Source organism: Battus philenor, unplaced genomic scaffold (assembly GCF_028537555.1).
Source record: "Battus philenor isolate CCGP_79_NKW_IND1 unplaced genomic scaffold, ilBatPhil1.0.hap1 SCAF_9, whole genome shotgun sequence".
Classification (NCBI taxonomy): Eukaryota; Metazoa; Arthropoda; class Insecta; order Lepidoptera; family Papilionidae; genus Battus; species Battus philenor.
In genome coordinates, this window is record NW_027181759.1 from 1,960,443 (window position 1) to 1,978,133 (window position 17,691).

The window sequence follows — 17,691 nt, forward strand, 5'->3', positions numbered from 1 at the left end:
ACAGCGTGTAAAGCTAGAGAATGTCTCCGAATAATATTGTCAGAGGTAAAACAGCATAACAAACATTAAAAGAAAACAATAGGGTGCATTCGTACATACCAGATCTCGTATGTTAAATGTGGCCAATCCAATTTCATTTGCCTACGTTAATTTGTTCTATCATGTATGGTATCGTGTATAGTAATGAAGGGAATCAATTTGCGGCCCACGAGCCTCATGCGGCCCTTTGAAGGATTAAAAATATAGCAAAATTAACTTTTTAATTTTGTGTATATGTTATAAACTTATATCGTTACTTGTGTTATTCAAAATGTCATTTAAATTACTATACTATTTAACTTAAATACATATTTTTTACTTTTGTAAAAAAAATAATACATATAATAATACTTTTTGCATTCCTTTTAAATATGCATTTATTTATGGAGGGCCAACAAAACGCCCGGAATATTTTAAGTGCTTGCCATCTCTAGTATAATGTATGGTGTTGTGTTTAGTATGATGTATGGTATCTTAAATGGTGTCGTAAATGGTATGTGTATGGTATCTTGTATGGTATCGGGTAAGGTCTCGTCTATGGTATCGTGTATGGTATCGCGTATGGTATCGGGTATGGTCTCGTGTATGATATCGGGTGTGGTCTCGTGTATGGCATCGTGTATGGTATCGTGTATGGTATCAAGTATGGTATCGTGTATAGTATCAAGTATAGTCTCGTCTATGGTATCGTGTATGGTATCGTGTATGGTATCGTGTATAGTATCAAGTATAGTCTCGTCAATGGTATCGTGTATGGTATCAAGTATAGTCTCGTGTATGGTATCGTGTATGGTCTCGTGTATGGTATCGCGTATGGTATCGTGTATAGTATCGAGTATAGTCTCGTCTATGGTATCGTGTATGGTATCGGGTATGGTCTCGTGTATGTTATCGGGTATGGTTTTGCGTATGGTATCGTGTATAGTATCGGGTATAGCCTCATGTATGATATCGTGTATGGTATCGGGTATGGTCTCGCGTATGGTATCGTGCATGGTATCGTGTGTAGTATTAAATATGGTATCATGTATAGTATCGAGTGTGATATCGTGTGTAATATCGAATATAATATCGAGTACGAAATCTGGTGTCGTATTGTGTATAGTATCATGCATTTCTCGTGTATAGTATGGTGAACGGTGAACATCAGGAAAAAGTAGTCAATGGAGAATGGCCAGAATTATCAATGATTCCGGTTAACAAAAAAGAAAGATTACAAATCGTAAAAATATCATTACATATCACAAAATAATCATTATAAAAGCAGTAAACAACTTTAAAGGAAAAAGGAATAATTACTTTAATCTGTACGTCGGGTAAATTAAGTTTTATGTTCTACACTTTGAGTGTGCGGATTTTATTCGAGTCCACTCAAAGCGAAGTTACGTACGTAATTGAACATGAGACCATAATTGCGGTCGAGTGAATGTTTAACATTTGATCAAATTATGAATCGACTAAGTGTATTGCGACTGGCGATGAAAACCAAGTGTGTGGTGGTTCAATACCATTTAAACTTTTGACTCATAATAAAAAAAAAAGAATTCTAAACGCACCGTGAACGATAAAGAGCTTATACCAAATTTAGCTGATTGTTTTTAGTTTTACAGACATTGTTTTTTTATTAAAAAATCAAAAGAACCTTATATCAAGTAGGCATTTATTGACGATTTTTATCCATGATTATTGTAACCTTATAAGCAATAAGCTACCAATTTTGGAACGCTGTTCTGCTCAGAAGAGCCGGCCTGAATTTCAATGGTTGCTTTTTTAAAATTGAATTTAAGAACTTTTCACGTGTAAATTATAACATCAATCTTGTAAATGAGTCAACAAACCGAGTTCCACACATTTGGATCAACTAAAGACACTTGAATTCTATATAAGATTTATTTAATAATATACTTTTCATATTGGATTTAAAACTAAGATATCTTGTGTAACTTTATTATATGTGCGTACACCCAAACCAATGCGGGATTTGTTAACTTTTTGACGATTTAGACCTTACAAGTTTATTTATATATGTCTGTTACTATTTTTCATATAATATTTTATATGATTTTGCATAAATAATGTGTTATTTATTAGAAACTAATTTCTTTCAAAACTTATCTAAGAGAAGCATCTCTAGTATTTAATAAACTTGACTATTTGATTTACTAAACTAGTTGATAAAATAAACAATAAACAAAGTGTACATAAGAAACTAAACAACGTGTACTGCGGCTTTTTAAAAGTCAACAATGCATGCGGTAAAAAGAAACTAAATTACACTGTGATTACAAGAAAATCAAACATTTTGCATTTAAGTAATTATTCGTAGGTTCTTAATTTAAAATTATTTATTTCTTTATACGTATAATATATGCACTTACGTAAAGTAGCTGAGCAATTTGTTTCGTTTGTTTTATACCATGAGCTAGTAGATACGGCGTTGATACGCCCCCCACTAGGTCGATGGAAGACATAATTAAGATTTAATAGATTCAGGCATTACTTTGCGGTACTCACTCACGTTCAGTATATCATTCGGCGTTTGGCACTATTCGGTGTAACATTACTCCTGATGATGCCCCGTGGAGGGGTGAAACACGTGTTGAGTGATTTAACTGTAGTAGTTGTGCAATTCGCATTGTTTGCCGCACACACATTTATCAGCGGGCTGACAGGCGGCACACTTTATTGCACGACTACTGCTAAATAGCGGAAGTAGCTATATATTAGTACCTTTCTTCCATAGTTAAGATTGTGGGAAGTAGCAGGCTGCAGACAGCGCAGGACCGTCCATCGTAGCGATCTTTTTGGAGGCCTACATCTAGCAGTGGACATGCATTAAAAGGAAGAATATGAAGATGTCATTGAATAAATATTCTTTACACTATAATACAACTAATAAGTCTTTTTTTTTATTCCGATTACGAGATAAATTTAAAGATATTAATATAATAATCCAAAACGCTACGTTCTTCCTCAGATAAGTATTCGGTATATGGTAAGTAAAGTTTGTTTAAGGTAAACTTTATTTCTCGTCCCTAAAGTTTTCAAAGCTTGTGAAGTTCTCAAACATAACTTTTTGGACTCTACCCTTCTTAAAGAGATACTGTACCCACAATACCGCAAGGGGTTCAATGCTAATTGGTCGTATGTATTTATTATTTTTAGTAAGCTGATTGTAAAATTCTCTCTAGAATTTTTTTCCAGTTGCAGAATGATGTCGAGAGTTGTTGAGCCCAGGATCTGATTTCATTATCCAAAAGCTTTGACCATCAAGTCACCCTCGTTCTTTATTATCATTATTATAGCCGTAGAATGTCCATAGTTGGACACGGGTCTTTCTTTTGGTTTTGGGGGGGAATATTCCGGACGTTTAAGATGCCTCGCCTCTGGGGGGAGGACAGAGGTATTTGGGGTTCCTACCCACTAAAACCCCCCCGGTGATCGCCCTCTGCGCTGTCCGGGGGACCGCGGTATCTCCCGGTCAGGGATCGCCACACGGTCCCCGCGTGGTCTATCACGATGGTTCGAGACCACGTCGAACCATCGTCCACCACAGACTCGCCGAAGATAGTCGGAGTTTAGGGCCCTCACCCTAAACTCCCGCGACTCCGAAGGCCCTCTCTCATCTTATGTTTCCGTTATTTTGCAAGATTCGTTATTAATCAGATTGCAAATAGATATGATTTGTCAAGATACATTCAGACAATGGATACTAGCTTATCTGTACAATCCAACTATTAAAACAACCATAAATTCAAGTGAATAATTGTTATTATCAAACGCTTAATAACAATTGTGAGTTACCACGCAGTGATAAAATTGGACGCTACCTTATCTGCGGCGCGGAGCATTTGTTTTCCTTTTATGGTCATTTCTATGGTGAAATTGCCTTCGTAATGGCGTTATTGTCGAATTAATCTCAATTGTTTATGAAATTTATACCTTAAGTTATTGTAAGTGGGTTTATTTTGCAATAATACGTATAAGTAGGCCCCGTTTTGTCAAGTAATATCTGTAGCAAAACAAAAAAAGTGTAAGTATTTATTGGTTGCTGTTTATTGTTATATTATGTTAAATTATTGTTCCGCAATTGATGACACATATCCAGTTAAGACGATAGCCGATGGACTATATACGTAATAAAATGAAATAAAGCAGAAGGAAGGAGTTAGGTAGATAGACCAAACCGGTGGTCTGGTGACGTAATTGACATAATAGACAGGACTGGCTGGCCAAAATCAGTGACATGGAGACATGGAAGAAGATGGAGGAGAAGAAAAGAGAGGTTCGTAACGATAAATATGCACAATAATTTAGAGTTTTTACAAAATAACTTACAAAAACGCACACGCATCTTTAGTCGTTGTAGTTTTGTAGTGTTTAGATTTTCTAGCTTTAATGTTATTTCTTACTTCTTTTCAAAAAATGGACACCGGACCAGATCTCCCGACGAAACTATGATAACCAACCAAGTGAAACTACACAATCTCCCTCAAGCCGACTGGTCCTCGCAGATAGAGATCACAATCTCCCAACAAGCAAGTTGGAGGAGGCCTTTGCCAAACAGCAAACATACTTACAAAAAAAAACAAAACACCAAACATGGACGAAAAATTGAATTTAGTTAATATATATAAGTGTAGTATTAAGTAAACATTATTGTACTTTATAAGTCCGAATAAAAGGCTTTATTATTATAACTTGTCAAAAAAAGGATAACCACGATATCCTCACAAACCGATATCAAGGAGAGGTAATTTTCAAATACGTTTTTCTAAACTAAATAATTGTTTTGTTTGCATCAAGTATTGTCAAATGAGTATGAAAAAAAGTTGTGGCAATTATTATTGTTTTACCTTTTTTGTGACCCCGCTTTTAAGGACCGCACCTTGACACCTATCATAGTACAGATCTTCTTTATTATTTAATTTTTTTTTCACTATCTTTTCTATTTCCATACTCTCCTTTTTTCCCTCGCATTGTTCGTATGTTTGCCGCACGCGTATTTATCAGCGGGCTGGCGGGCGGTGCACTTCGTTGCACAACTACTGCTGCATAGCGGAAGTATCTATATGTTAGTCCCTTTATTACTTGCTATATTTGTGTAGATATTATTATCAAAAATACAGACTTTACAGATACTTAAAAAACCGTTAGCGCTTTTAGAAGTGGCAGAAGGAACTCTACCAACTCGGTATTATTATTGTATGTACAAATAAATAAAATTGGAGTCTTTGTTTGTAATATTAAAATACCCTTTTTTTACTATATGAATATGTATACCGTACTTATACAATACCCGGCGATAAATATTGCACATCGATCTTTGGAAAGAGACAGTCAGCTAATTTCGGCTTCGTAGAGCATTATCTCTGCTCCATATTACCTATGTGACGTTTTGTCTAATGTGCAACAAAGATAACGCTCTACGAAGCCGAAATTAGCCGATTGTGCAATATTTATCGTCGGGTACTGTACTAAAATCACATTTTTTTTTTTGTCTGACTTCTACCTTTTATTATATTTATCAAAATTTAAAGCACATTCTTATTAATAGAAAATTTAGCTAGTAAAACTTTTTTTATAAATAAAGCGAAAAAAAAATAACTTATCTCAGAAGTCTCCAGCACGACCTCAGTCAAGTCGGACATTTGTCGTCGATAGCATTGAAAATTACGTTCGCCTGGCAGCCGGCCAAATCGCGTGCCATAAACAGCTAACAGAGCATTGCGGAAGATATCGCATGATTTGTGTGCGACCAACCTAATATACTCGCAAGGTGGATTATCAAATTGGATTTATAAAACGTGAAACTGTTCTACGTGGAAAATTTATAAAACTACTAGCTGATCCCGCAAACGTTGTTTTGCAATAAAAATATTTTTAATTTTCAATTTAAAAATAAGGGTTGATCGTAGAGGGGTCAAAATTTAGGGTTGTATGTATTTTTGTATGTTGTATCATAAAAAAATAAAAACAAAAAAATTTGTCAAAAAAATAAAAAAAATTTTAAGGGTGAACAACCCTTATCACTTAGGGGTATAAAAATAGATAGTAGCCGTTTCTCAGACCTACTAAATACGCATATAAAATTTTGTAAAAATCGGTCAAGCCGTTTCAGAGGAGTTCAAGTTTGAACACCGTGACACGAGAATTTTATATATTAGATGATCGTTGCAATGCATTTTTATTTTTGTTAAATAATTATATATGATATATTTAAAACTACATAGCTCGACCTGGCATAGTACTACCAAAAAGAATACGCAGAGAAACTTTTTTTTTAAATCAAAATCATTTTTAAAAGCAGTTTAATATTGAAAATATACTATGAATAACAAATATAACCTAAATGTAAATGTCAAAGTTTGACATGACAGTTGTATGATTACTATATATGTGTAAGTAACTATATGTGTGATTTTTTTTTACTATATTCCACAGACGTTAAACTCCGTGCCTTTGTTTTTCCAATAACATTTTTTTGTTTCCCATTTTGTTTTGCTGACTTTTCTGCATGTTACTAATTACTGTCTCTTGAAGTATTTCTTAACTTAAATTCAGGTTCTTAATTCATTGAATCGTTCTGAGCTACTAACATTAGCCTCCAGTCCTGATTGGTCCACCAGTAAGGATTGAAGCCTAGTTTTTGCGTTTACAGATGTCTTGACAGGGTCATGGCCCCGCTTTCCTCGTCATCAATGCATGTAACCATTATATAATAACTTATGTTTATGTAAATATAAGAGAGTCTTCATACAATTTCTCATTTATTACAGAATCAGTGACTAACTTTTTAATCATAGTTATCTTAATTATAATAAGTTGACTGCTGGACATAGCCTTCTTAGATTTCTAACAGGAGTAATTGGAAGTGCTCAACATCTAACGTCTCCCAAAGAGATTACCAAGGTTCTATGACATCACCTTTATACAGAATTGGAAATTGGACAAACTGGATGAATAGACTTAGGTCTCGTCTTAAGTTGGGGGAATTTAACATGCCAGTGAGTTTTGTACTCCATCTTCTTCTTCTTTTCAGCCGATGGACGTCCACTGTACTGACTGACTGACTAGTCTTCCGCTGCTCATATTCAGCGACTTTCCGGCATCTTAACTATGTCTTCGGTCAACCTAGAAGACTCCTCTTTTAATATTACATTTTATAACTCTGAATCCTTTTCCCGATCTTGGAACAACAAAAATGCCGATTTAATTTTATTTACTTTCCTAGTTTTACAAACGAAATATCTATAGCATATTGTCAACGAGTCAACAATGAATCAACGAAAACAATGACGGAAGAAGTGCATATTTAAGTGAAAGAAAAACAAGAACTTTTCAGACGTTTAAATTCCGTCAATCCCCCGTGGAACGACGCAATAAAGCCTTTTGAGAAGAGGCTTGCAATGCGCTGTAGGAACGTATGAATAGTTCCCTTTATTTCTTTACACACGTGCAGACCGACAATCAAGCATAGAAAGGACAAGAACACTTTGTTTACTAGTATGTAACTGTGTTTTAATTATGTTTTATTTTCGAACTAGTTGTTCAAACAACACGGGAAGCCAAAGATTTACAATTACTTTTGTTGAATATAGTAATTTTATTATGCATACAGTACCAATACAGAGCGCGTTAAAACGAAATCGTATTATATATGACTTTTTAATTGCAGACGCAATAAAAACTTGGATGGTCACGATTATTTTTTTTGTCTTACTAGGCCGTTTTTGACCACAAACTCTCCTTTTGGAAAGCGACGATGTGATCGAAGATGAAGCACGCAGACTCAGTGGGTACCTGTTCGCTCTGACCTTGTAGATACCAAGTATATGTTTCTTAGGAAATATGAAAACCGACAGAATGTTCCATACTCGGGCTGTGTGGATCAGAATAATAATAATAATAATAAAGCCCTTTATTCCGAAATTAGTATTTACAAAATAATCTATTGCTACACATTTTAAAACTAAATTTATTTTAAAAGTATATCTCTAATTTCAGTGTGCCTGTTGGCATAGGCCTCCTCCAAAAACTTCCATTGACTTCTGTCGTTTGCAACCCTTCTCCATTTTACTGTGGATCAGAAACATATATTCAAAAGGCTTTACGCCTCCAAGGTTCCACAATGTGAGTGTTGTCGTCGAGTTCTTCACCGTATTCTCTATAATTAATCCTGTAGAAAATTATCAGACTCGCTACTTGCGATTGTATTAATAAATATTATAAATATAACGTTTAAATTTTTATTATATTCCTAAAAACAATACAAAAATAAAGATTATTAATGACAATAATATAAATATTAATTACTAAAGTTTTGATACGTGAATATTAAAAATTTTGCAATATCGAAATAAAGCGAATTACATTTAGATAAACACGCTTATCGCGGTAACCAACAACAGCTAGATTAAAAAAGATTTAAAAGAAATACATTTAAAAAACTTTTAAGTTAAACGGTTTTTTGATACCCGTATTGTGGTGGTTGTGCAAAAATATGTACCTAGTCCGCCATATTGGAACGGCGCCCATCTTGAATTTTAAATTTTGACATAATCATCGATTTTTACTAGTGTAGCCTTTTCATTTGATACCCATATTGAGGGGGTTAAGGAAAAATATTTAATCCGCCATTTTGTATCGGCGGCCATCTTAGATTTATAATGTTATTTATTTTTTTATATTGTATAGTCATCTAAATTAAATGTGTGTACCAAATTTCAGATCAATCTGACAACGGGAAGGTGCTTAAATTTCAATTTCTAATTTTGACCCAAATAAACAAATTCCGTACGGGTCGAACTAAATAAAACCGTTTAATAAAGAAATAAATATCGTTTCGCAATAATTTAAACATAAACAATTGGTCTTTCTTCTCGTCGGTCAACCAGTCTTAAATATAAGAACGTGAATATTTACGTTTCCATACTTCGGTAGGTGTTCGAATAAAGAAAACGTGTAGTTATTTGAGTACTACACCAAAGATATATACACGTTACATTGACGAACATCTATCAATGTCTAGTGATATTCTCGCTTCAATTTTAAATGAATCTGTCCATCCGATATCAGAACCCAACGTTCCAGCGGTTGGAACACGTCGGAACACTGACATTAATATTTAACAAATGTAACATTTGTTATTCCATGAACTGACTAGTATCTACTGCCGTTATCATAGCATTTATATATACAGGATGATTTTACAGCTCAGGGGTGGCCAATCTTTTTAAAAGTGCAACGATTTTTCAATATTCATTATTTTTTGCGAGCCACGATTGTATATGCAATTATTTTTTTACAAAAATCATATTTATTTAAATTATTTCAACAAAACTACAAAAGATGTATACTGAAGTTGAATATCATAGCACACGTATATGACAAAACTCCTCCAATAATACTTAAAATGCCGTTATTTAATCATGTGTAATAATAATAATTACTAATCACACTAGTATTTTTTCAACGATTTCCCAATAGTTTACATAGGTAATATAAATTTAAATATTGAAATAATTCGACAATCAATCGGAGTCAAGAATAATCGTTCAAAAAGCCGCATGTGGCTCGCGAGCCGCAGTTTGGCAACACGTGGTATAGCACATTTGTCTGAAAAAAAAAACTATAAAGTTTTTACAATATCATTCCAAAACTCTGTTATAATCAGATAAGACAATAAATAATTGCAGCACAAAGTTTGAAATGAAAAACATTAACTAATTGAAATATTGTATTCTGATTTTAATCGCTTTTTACTTGAACGATTATTTTTGGCTCCTATTGATTGTCAAATTATTTAAATTTATATAACCTATGTCTACTCCTGGGAAATCGAAACAAATTACTTCTGTGAATAATTATTACTATTCCACTATAAAATTAGCGAAATACAAACTTAACTAACCGGCATCTAAAATTTTATTAGGAATGCTGTCATATACATGTGTCATTATATGTAACTTCAAAAATACACATATTTTGTACTTTTATCATATAATTTTAATTACTATAATTTAAAAAAAAATGTTGTTTACGTGTTTTATTGCGTATTAAATTGCTGCTCTCGAAAAATTTCAAATTTCGAACAATGGCTTAAACTACCAAAAAGCTTGACCACCCCTGATGTATATTATTTTTAAAACCATTTATTTTTGAATGGGGTGTACCATTATTGACATCAAATGAGTTACCTTGTCATATATTTAGTTCTTAAGATATTGGCACACATTTCCAATCAACCTGTATACACCTCACGCTATATAACTGATTCCTAAATGAGAATATCACAGCATAAACTGTCACTCAAACTGAACGACGTATCTGTCCATTCGCTAACAATGAATTTCAAATTAACTCCACTAAGCTAACCAGGTTCGACATTGTACTATAATGTATCAAATATTTATAGGATCAGGATCTCCGCTGAATCTACTTTCTTATGCCATCATCATAACTTGTATTAAATTGATAATGATTAACTTATTTACTTAGTATATAATTTCTCAAACTTATTAAAGATGGGAGCAAAAACAGAAATAGATAACATCGCATCCTTAATGAGCGACGACCAACTCCGCGCATCGTTATTAGTTTTTAGCAGAAAGATAGTGCAGTGTGTAATAAATAAAAATAATATTTAATGGAATGAGGCGTTACCTTGCGAAAGTCCATCCTAAGTAAGAAAAGGACCAATATTTATCCACTAACGCACATGCAGTGGTAGTCGTGCAACAAAGTGCACCGCCCAGCCTGCTGACAAATGCGCATGCGGCAAACAATGCGAACTACACAACTGCCACCGTCAAATCACTCAACGCGTATTACACCCCTCCACGGGGCATCTTCAGAAGTTATGTTACACCGATTAGTGCCAAACACAGTGTAAAATAAAAAGAATACTCAAGAGTAGTACTAGGGGTCGGGCAAGGCAGGAAGGCCTTGCCCGACCCCTAGTACTACTCTTTTTAGCCGATGGACGCCTAATGTCAGGCATATGTCCCCCCAAAGATCGTCACGATGACTGGACATACTCTGCCCGTATCCAATGACTTCCCAAGACTTTAACTATGTCATCGGTTTACCTTGAAGGGGGGCTTTTTACTCCGGGTCTACCGACACGAGGTCGCCGCTCGAAAACCTTTCGGCACCAACGGTCATCGGTTGCGCGAGTGATGTGCCCCGCCACTTCAGACGAATAATTAGACGGTGACCTTGGTTCTTTCTGCGAATCATTTATCGGTCGTTGCTCTTTGACTGACCTATAGTCTTTTTTTAAAGCCCATAGTACCTCCCGACCGTCAGGCTATAATTGATCTGAATAATGAAGAAGACGAAATCCTTTTTAATCTTGATGAAGTAACACGGAATATAAATATTAAGAAAACGAAGCAGGTAAGGCGAGGTAAGTTAGTTAACTTCCCTCATAAATCCAAAAGTTCCTTATTAAGTTTACTCACAGCCTGTAGAGACAAGGCTTCATTACTTGCCAAATGTTTGACGTGCCGAGTTATGAAACAATTTATAGATGTTAGTACACGTTATTAGATCTAACTCATTTTATTTATGAAATTTTGTAGGTTTTAATCAAAAAAAAAAAATTATTATACACACTGTCACTTTGACTACTAGTATTGCTATGGTTATGATTATATCTTTACTATTGGTTTAGCTGGTTTTGGTATATATAGAACTCTGGAAGTTCAGCAAACCACTCCAATATTTAAATCCAACAATGCTTATAAAACAATGCCTTAAAAACCACGCTTCTTGATTTATTAAAAATACTAAATTCCACGAATATTTGAAAATGGCGACTGTATACCAAGTGATTAATAAGTTCTTTAAGGCCTATAAACAAAGATTGGAATGTCATAAGAAATTTTTCGTAAGGTCTTTGATAATTAAAAAGGAATGTACTTCGTTTAAAAAGTGCAAGACTGGATTGAACCTACATCGATGAATAAGATAACATATCATTTAAAGTGGTTCATATTCAAAAACAAACAACCGTGTGATCATTAAATTTAATCTCTGGCTGACAGTAAATATAGAATAAAAAAAATAGTACTTGCTTGTTTATTAACATTAATAATAATTGAAACACATACAAAACAAGACAGATAACATAATTTTGCATATAATACCTTTTTTATATATTTTTTTAAACAATGTTGTTCTGACATTTAAGTTTAACCAAGTAAGCGAGCATTCGCTAAGTGAATAATACATTTTTAATGTGAACAAGAACTCAAAGGGGACTTGGGGAAGACGCTTCGAAACAATTGCACAGCAAGCGGAACTCGGAACGAAAAAGACAAAAAAGAAAATAATTTAATTCTCGCGAAGTGGTAATCTACAAATTAATGGTTTTATGCGTATTAGTATGTAGGTTGCAGATTGACAGTTCTTCTATATAAAAGATAAAGATGTTTAAGGTGAAGTTCAGAATTTTTTCTAAAGATATCGCTCCGTCAATAAGACGAATTAATATTTTTATGATAGCCTAGTAGTAAAGAGACAAAAATGTAAAACTTTTTTGTTTTGTACACACCATAACTTGAGAATAACTTACAATTTATATCTATTTCTTTAAAGTTTCCTAATAAATTCTAAACTTTTTACGTCTGCCATTTAAGGATTAGACCTTTTAAGTCGAACGCAGTTTTATTTTCATTAATGTAATTTTCTATTTTTTTTTAAGTTCATAGACGTATACTTCAAGGTATAAAACCAAAGATGTTTATGATGGGATATACCATAATCAGCACGCTTGAAGACCAGTTAGCGATCACAGTGTGGTATTATGGAGCGCAGAAGACACTGCTGCCAATCTATGGAAACTTGTTTGTAAGCAGTGGTAGCCATATTAAAATAATACACTAAGTGTGAATTATATAAACCTATTCCGGGAATCAAACCCGCGTATAAATAGAAAATACAGGTAACACAAAATACATACAGATAAAAAATTGTTAAAGAGTTAATTGTATAGTATCATTAATGCACCTTTTTACATATACCAATGGTTTTATAAACACTAAATAATGGTATGATAATGTAATAATAAAAAGCATAAATTCGGCTAATTATCTTTTATTATCTATTCCTTAAAGTTTTGTACTATCATAAGTTATTCACCTGTCGCATTCAGAGATATTAGAAATAGGTGCCAAAGTTTTAAACGTTTTGCTAAAATAAATACACCTTTGAAACTTCTACACCTACATTCAAACATCCTGTATAAAATAAAAAAATAGGTAATTAATAATGTATTTCAACACAATGTCGGTACGCAAGAACATCGTTGTATAATCCACAGTATTGCAAACCATTGTAAAAACAAGCCCAACCTGACAGTTGATAGCAACGTAAATTTTAACTTGATTAAATTTCCACAGCGGGGAACGTTCGCTTCATTGGGCACGAAAAGATATAAATTGTTTAGTTTTGCAGAGTAAAAAATGTTATAACACTGGTTGAGTTACTGTTATATCTGCTGCTAATATATATATATATATATATATATATATATATATATATATATATATATATATATATATATATATATATATATATATATATATATATATATATGTAATAACATATAATTAATTTTTGCTCGTAGTTTAATCCTTTATATCCCAGCCTTCCAGATCATCTTCTTTATCAATACTCGAGACTTGATAAATATTTCTTGGTAAAATGTAAATCTTAATAGTTCGATATTTATATTTTGAAGCAATTCGAAAATTCTAGTTGATTAGACACCACAACGGTATAGAACTCCGAGTCGACTCCGAATGCCGGATATCCTCGCTAATAAATGACGAAGAGGAGAGACCAACATTCCTTCAATTTTTAAATCGCGGCATAAGTAATAAACAGAAACAAAAGTTGAAATGGAAAAGTAAATGTAAATAGTAAAAAACAAATTAGGTTAAAGAAAAAGAAATGTAAATAGAACAAAATGTATAAAAAATAATAAAAAATAAAGAAATATAAAATTGAGGAACAAGGTGAAGAATGAAAAGATCGAATAAAAGTGAAAGGTAGAAGAAATGTGGATTGAAATTAAATGTACGAATGAACATAAGATGAATGAAAGAAGAGCGCGGGAATAAAATTATTACATGAGAAACTTATTAAAAGAAAATATTAGTCCCTGTCCTAAAAATAAGACAGGGGTACGACAGGCTCCCAATAATAAAACGATATAGAGCAATTAATGATAATAAATCTTCAAGCGGCTACCTTCGTAGATAATGTATAAATTTTTTAATGGAACCAGGCGTTATTTTGTGGAAACTCATCCTTAGTAAGAAGACCCTAAGTAAGTAAGAGGCACAGACATAGAATCACTGTGTTTGACACTAATCGGTGTAACATAACTCCTGAAGATGCCCCATGGAGGGGTGAAACACGTGTTGAGTGATTTAGGGGTGGTAATTGTGTAATTCGCATTGTTTGTCGCATGCGCATTTATCAGCGGGCTGGCGGGCGGTGTACTTTGTTGCATGACTACAACTGCATGTGTGGAAGTGGCTAAATATTGGTCCTTTTCTTACTTAATGTATAAAATTGCTGAGCGGTAGTCGACTAAGACTTGCAATCTTAATTTTATCATATATTCGTTGCGTTAAGAGGCAAAAACGGGAGGAACCTTCCACTAACATTATTAAGATCCTTATATAGATCGTCCACAGCTGGACTTAGCTCTTCCCAAAGATCAAATAGGACCGGTTGGAAGCTGCCTACATATGGCATCTTCTAACGATTTTGATAATAAAATATCAGTGTCTAAATTTTGCTGTTATGAACCATTTAGAAAATCATGATTGATAAACAATGGTATAATGCTAGATCATTTTAACATTAAATCTATTTTTCTATGGAATAAGCTGCTTTTGGAAGTCAGGGTGGCAAAAACCGTTACAGTTTCAAACGGAAACTTCGGGAACATATGCGTCAGAAACTAGCAGAATGTACACAACAGCAGTTATTATTATTTATATTTATCTGCACGAAGAATATGTATTGTGTATAAAATACATATACCTGCACACACACACACACACACATATATATATATATATATATATATATATTATGCACTGTATAAAAATATTTATACGTGGTATATATGTAAGTATTGTTATAGTATCGTTAGTAGGTATGTTCTAGTTTATTACAGTTTAAGCACCTGCCTCGATTATTTCTCCTCTGCCCTTAAGCTTGACAAGTAGAGAACGCCTATGGCGTTAAGTCCGCCATCATACATTTTTTTTGTGCATAAGGAGTAAATAAATAAAATTAATAATATAACGTTTTTTAAAACACTTATTGCGATGTTTAAAATAAATATCTTCTCACATGTTAACTCAAGTAACTTCAAAAGCTTTGTAGTATTTCTACTACCATTATAAAACATTTTGTTTCATCAAAATTTATTAACTGCGTATATATTAAGTTAGCGTGAATTTCACGTCTTCAAACGAAACCGAATTCCGTTTCAAGCGATGAAATTACAGGCTTCTCATCAATTAATAACTTGCTGATGTTAAATTAACTGATTTGATAACATATAATTGAATATTAATATTCTGGCTTTTACTTCAAGATGTTAAGTAAAAATTTCAAAATATATTTAACGTAATTTTTAGTTTTATAATTTTTCGAAAGAGTAAATTTCCGTTTCAAACGTTATTTTTCTGCAAAAATGTTATCCTTGGAAAAAAAGGCGTAAAAATTGCTACATAAGATTTCTATACACTTAGCCAAATACACACGTAGCCTTTGTTACTTTGACGATGTTGCCTTAAAAAACACGTGAAAATACAAGGAAAAAATATCATGATACTATTCCTGAAATATTATATATCTTCTTAAAAAGGAAATCTAGAAGGAAAAAGAGAAATTTTCCATGCGTAATTCATTTTTACGAAAGTTCCTTCGGTGGACGTTCTTAATACTTTGGGCATGTCACCTGAATACCAGATGGGGAGAAACCTAGAGAGTAAAATTGAAAAGTGTTACTAGAAATTAATAATAAATAGTTATATAGACTATATATCTGTCTTTACTATTATTTAACTTGAATACTACTTCTAAAACCTCTATAGCTATACAGCTGAACTTGCAAGAGCAACTTTGTACTTAATACAGTAATTAACTAAGCTAAAAGTTATACCGCAGATTTTAAATGTCCATCGTCTCCCGACTAATCCAGTTGTCAAGTTAGAGACGACTTGCAGGGAACGGATGCAAAACTTTGACAATAGCTTTAAGTTAATGTTTAAGTGTTATTCATTTACGTTCTGCTTTGACTCTGTTTGTGTATCACTATCTTCTTAGTCGTGTATTTTTGGTGGAGTAGTCGTGATTTCTTGATCGTTGTGGCGCGACTGCTCACTCAGTCATAAACTAACTGTTCTTCATCAAGGAACATCGGATGTATAGGTTTGATTCCGCGAGAAAACCTTCTGAACTGTCTGCGTCGTCCTCTGGTTCCTTACCACTTTACTCTACCCTAGAAAACAAGTATCTAAATTCTCGTCTTTTTTGGTCCAATGCATTATTGAAGTTTGAAGCTAACGAATATCAAGAGCTATTACTTGTACTTGAACTTCTAGAGAATTAAAACTTTACTGCAAATCAATAATATTTACAACATTCCTCTCCATTGCTACATCACAAAAGTATGTTAGGTACTTATTAATCTCTTCTCTTCTTTCAGACGAAATAGGCCCCTTGAAAGGCATGGAACTTCTTCAAAAATATCTATGGGAAGATATAACATACTAGCCATGTGGCAACTTGTAATAAGAGGCACAAATTTTGAATTAATGCACAAAGTGTGAATTATATAGGATTGTATACCTGAAAATCGAACCTATGATCGTCCATGCAATTGTATCGCAACTCTCAGTCCTCTATTTTGGCTGCCTCCGCTTAATCTGAATAGATGCCTAAGTTTCTAATACAAGATGGCGTTCGGAGCGCGTCAAAAATGTATACTACGCCCATAGATGGCGCCTATAGAGCTGGTCTACCACAGCTCAATCTTTTATTAATTGAATTAAAATATTTATTATCTTTAATATAATGACAGGTTTTACAGAGACCAAACACCTACATGCTTAAGACTGCCACATACAGCGTAGATATATAACCTTATAAAAGTCGCCGGAAAACACGATATTAGTCGCGATCGGCAATCTGCTTGCCGAGCGTGGAGATTATAGTATATTCTCTCATAAATATCTTTGGGGGACGAGAAAGTAATCGAAATTCCAGCGGATTAAAAGGTTAAAGTGGCAGTAGACGGACCATATAGCTTGCAGAACAGATGGCCGCAGGGGCCTTAAGATAATATTTTAAAAGTCGCCATTTCAGCCTACCGCGTGTTCCGCAGTATCGAGGTGGACGCGGTCTCGGCCCAGCTCTTCACGGGGCACGTGGGGTTCTCTGAGTACCTCCACAGGTTCAAGCTCAAAGAGGACCCCTCGTGCTTCTGTGAACCGGGCGTGGACCAGACCGTGATCCACCTTGTGGCCCAGTGTCCCGTATTCGGGGGACTCCGGCTCGAATTCGAGTGCCAGTCTGGCGTAAAAATCAGGGAGGAAACCATTGCCTCCCTGATATGCG

At 33.9% G+C, this 17,691-nt stretch overlaps 1 protein-coding gene across 1 annotated transcript; it reads right to left on the reverse strand.

Annotated features, from left to right (window-relative positions):
• Positions 1–452: 452 nt before the first annotated feature.
• LOC137932257 (fap1 adhesin-like) lies at positions 453–1,034 on the reverse strand. The gene has a single exon (XM_068775861.1). It carries the CDS (start codon positions 1,032–1,034, stop codon positions 453–455), a length of 582 nt encoding a protein of 193 aa, XP_068631962.1.
• Positions 1,035–17,691: the final 16,657 nt, after the last annotated feature.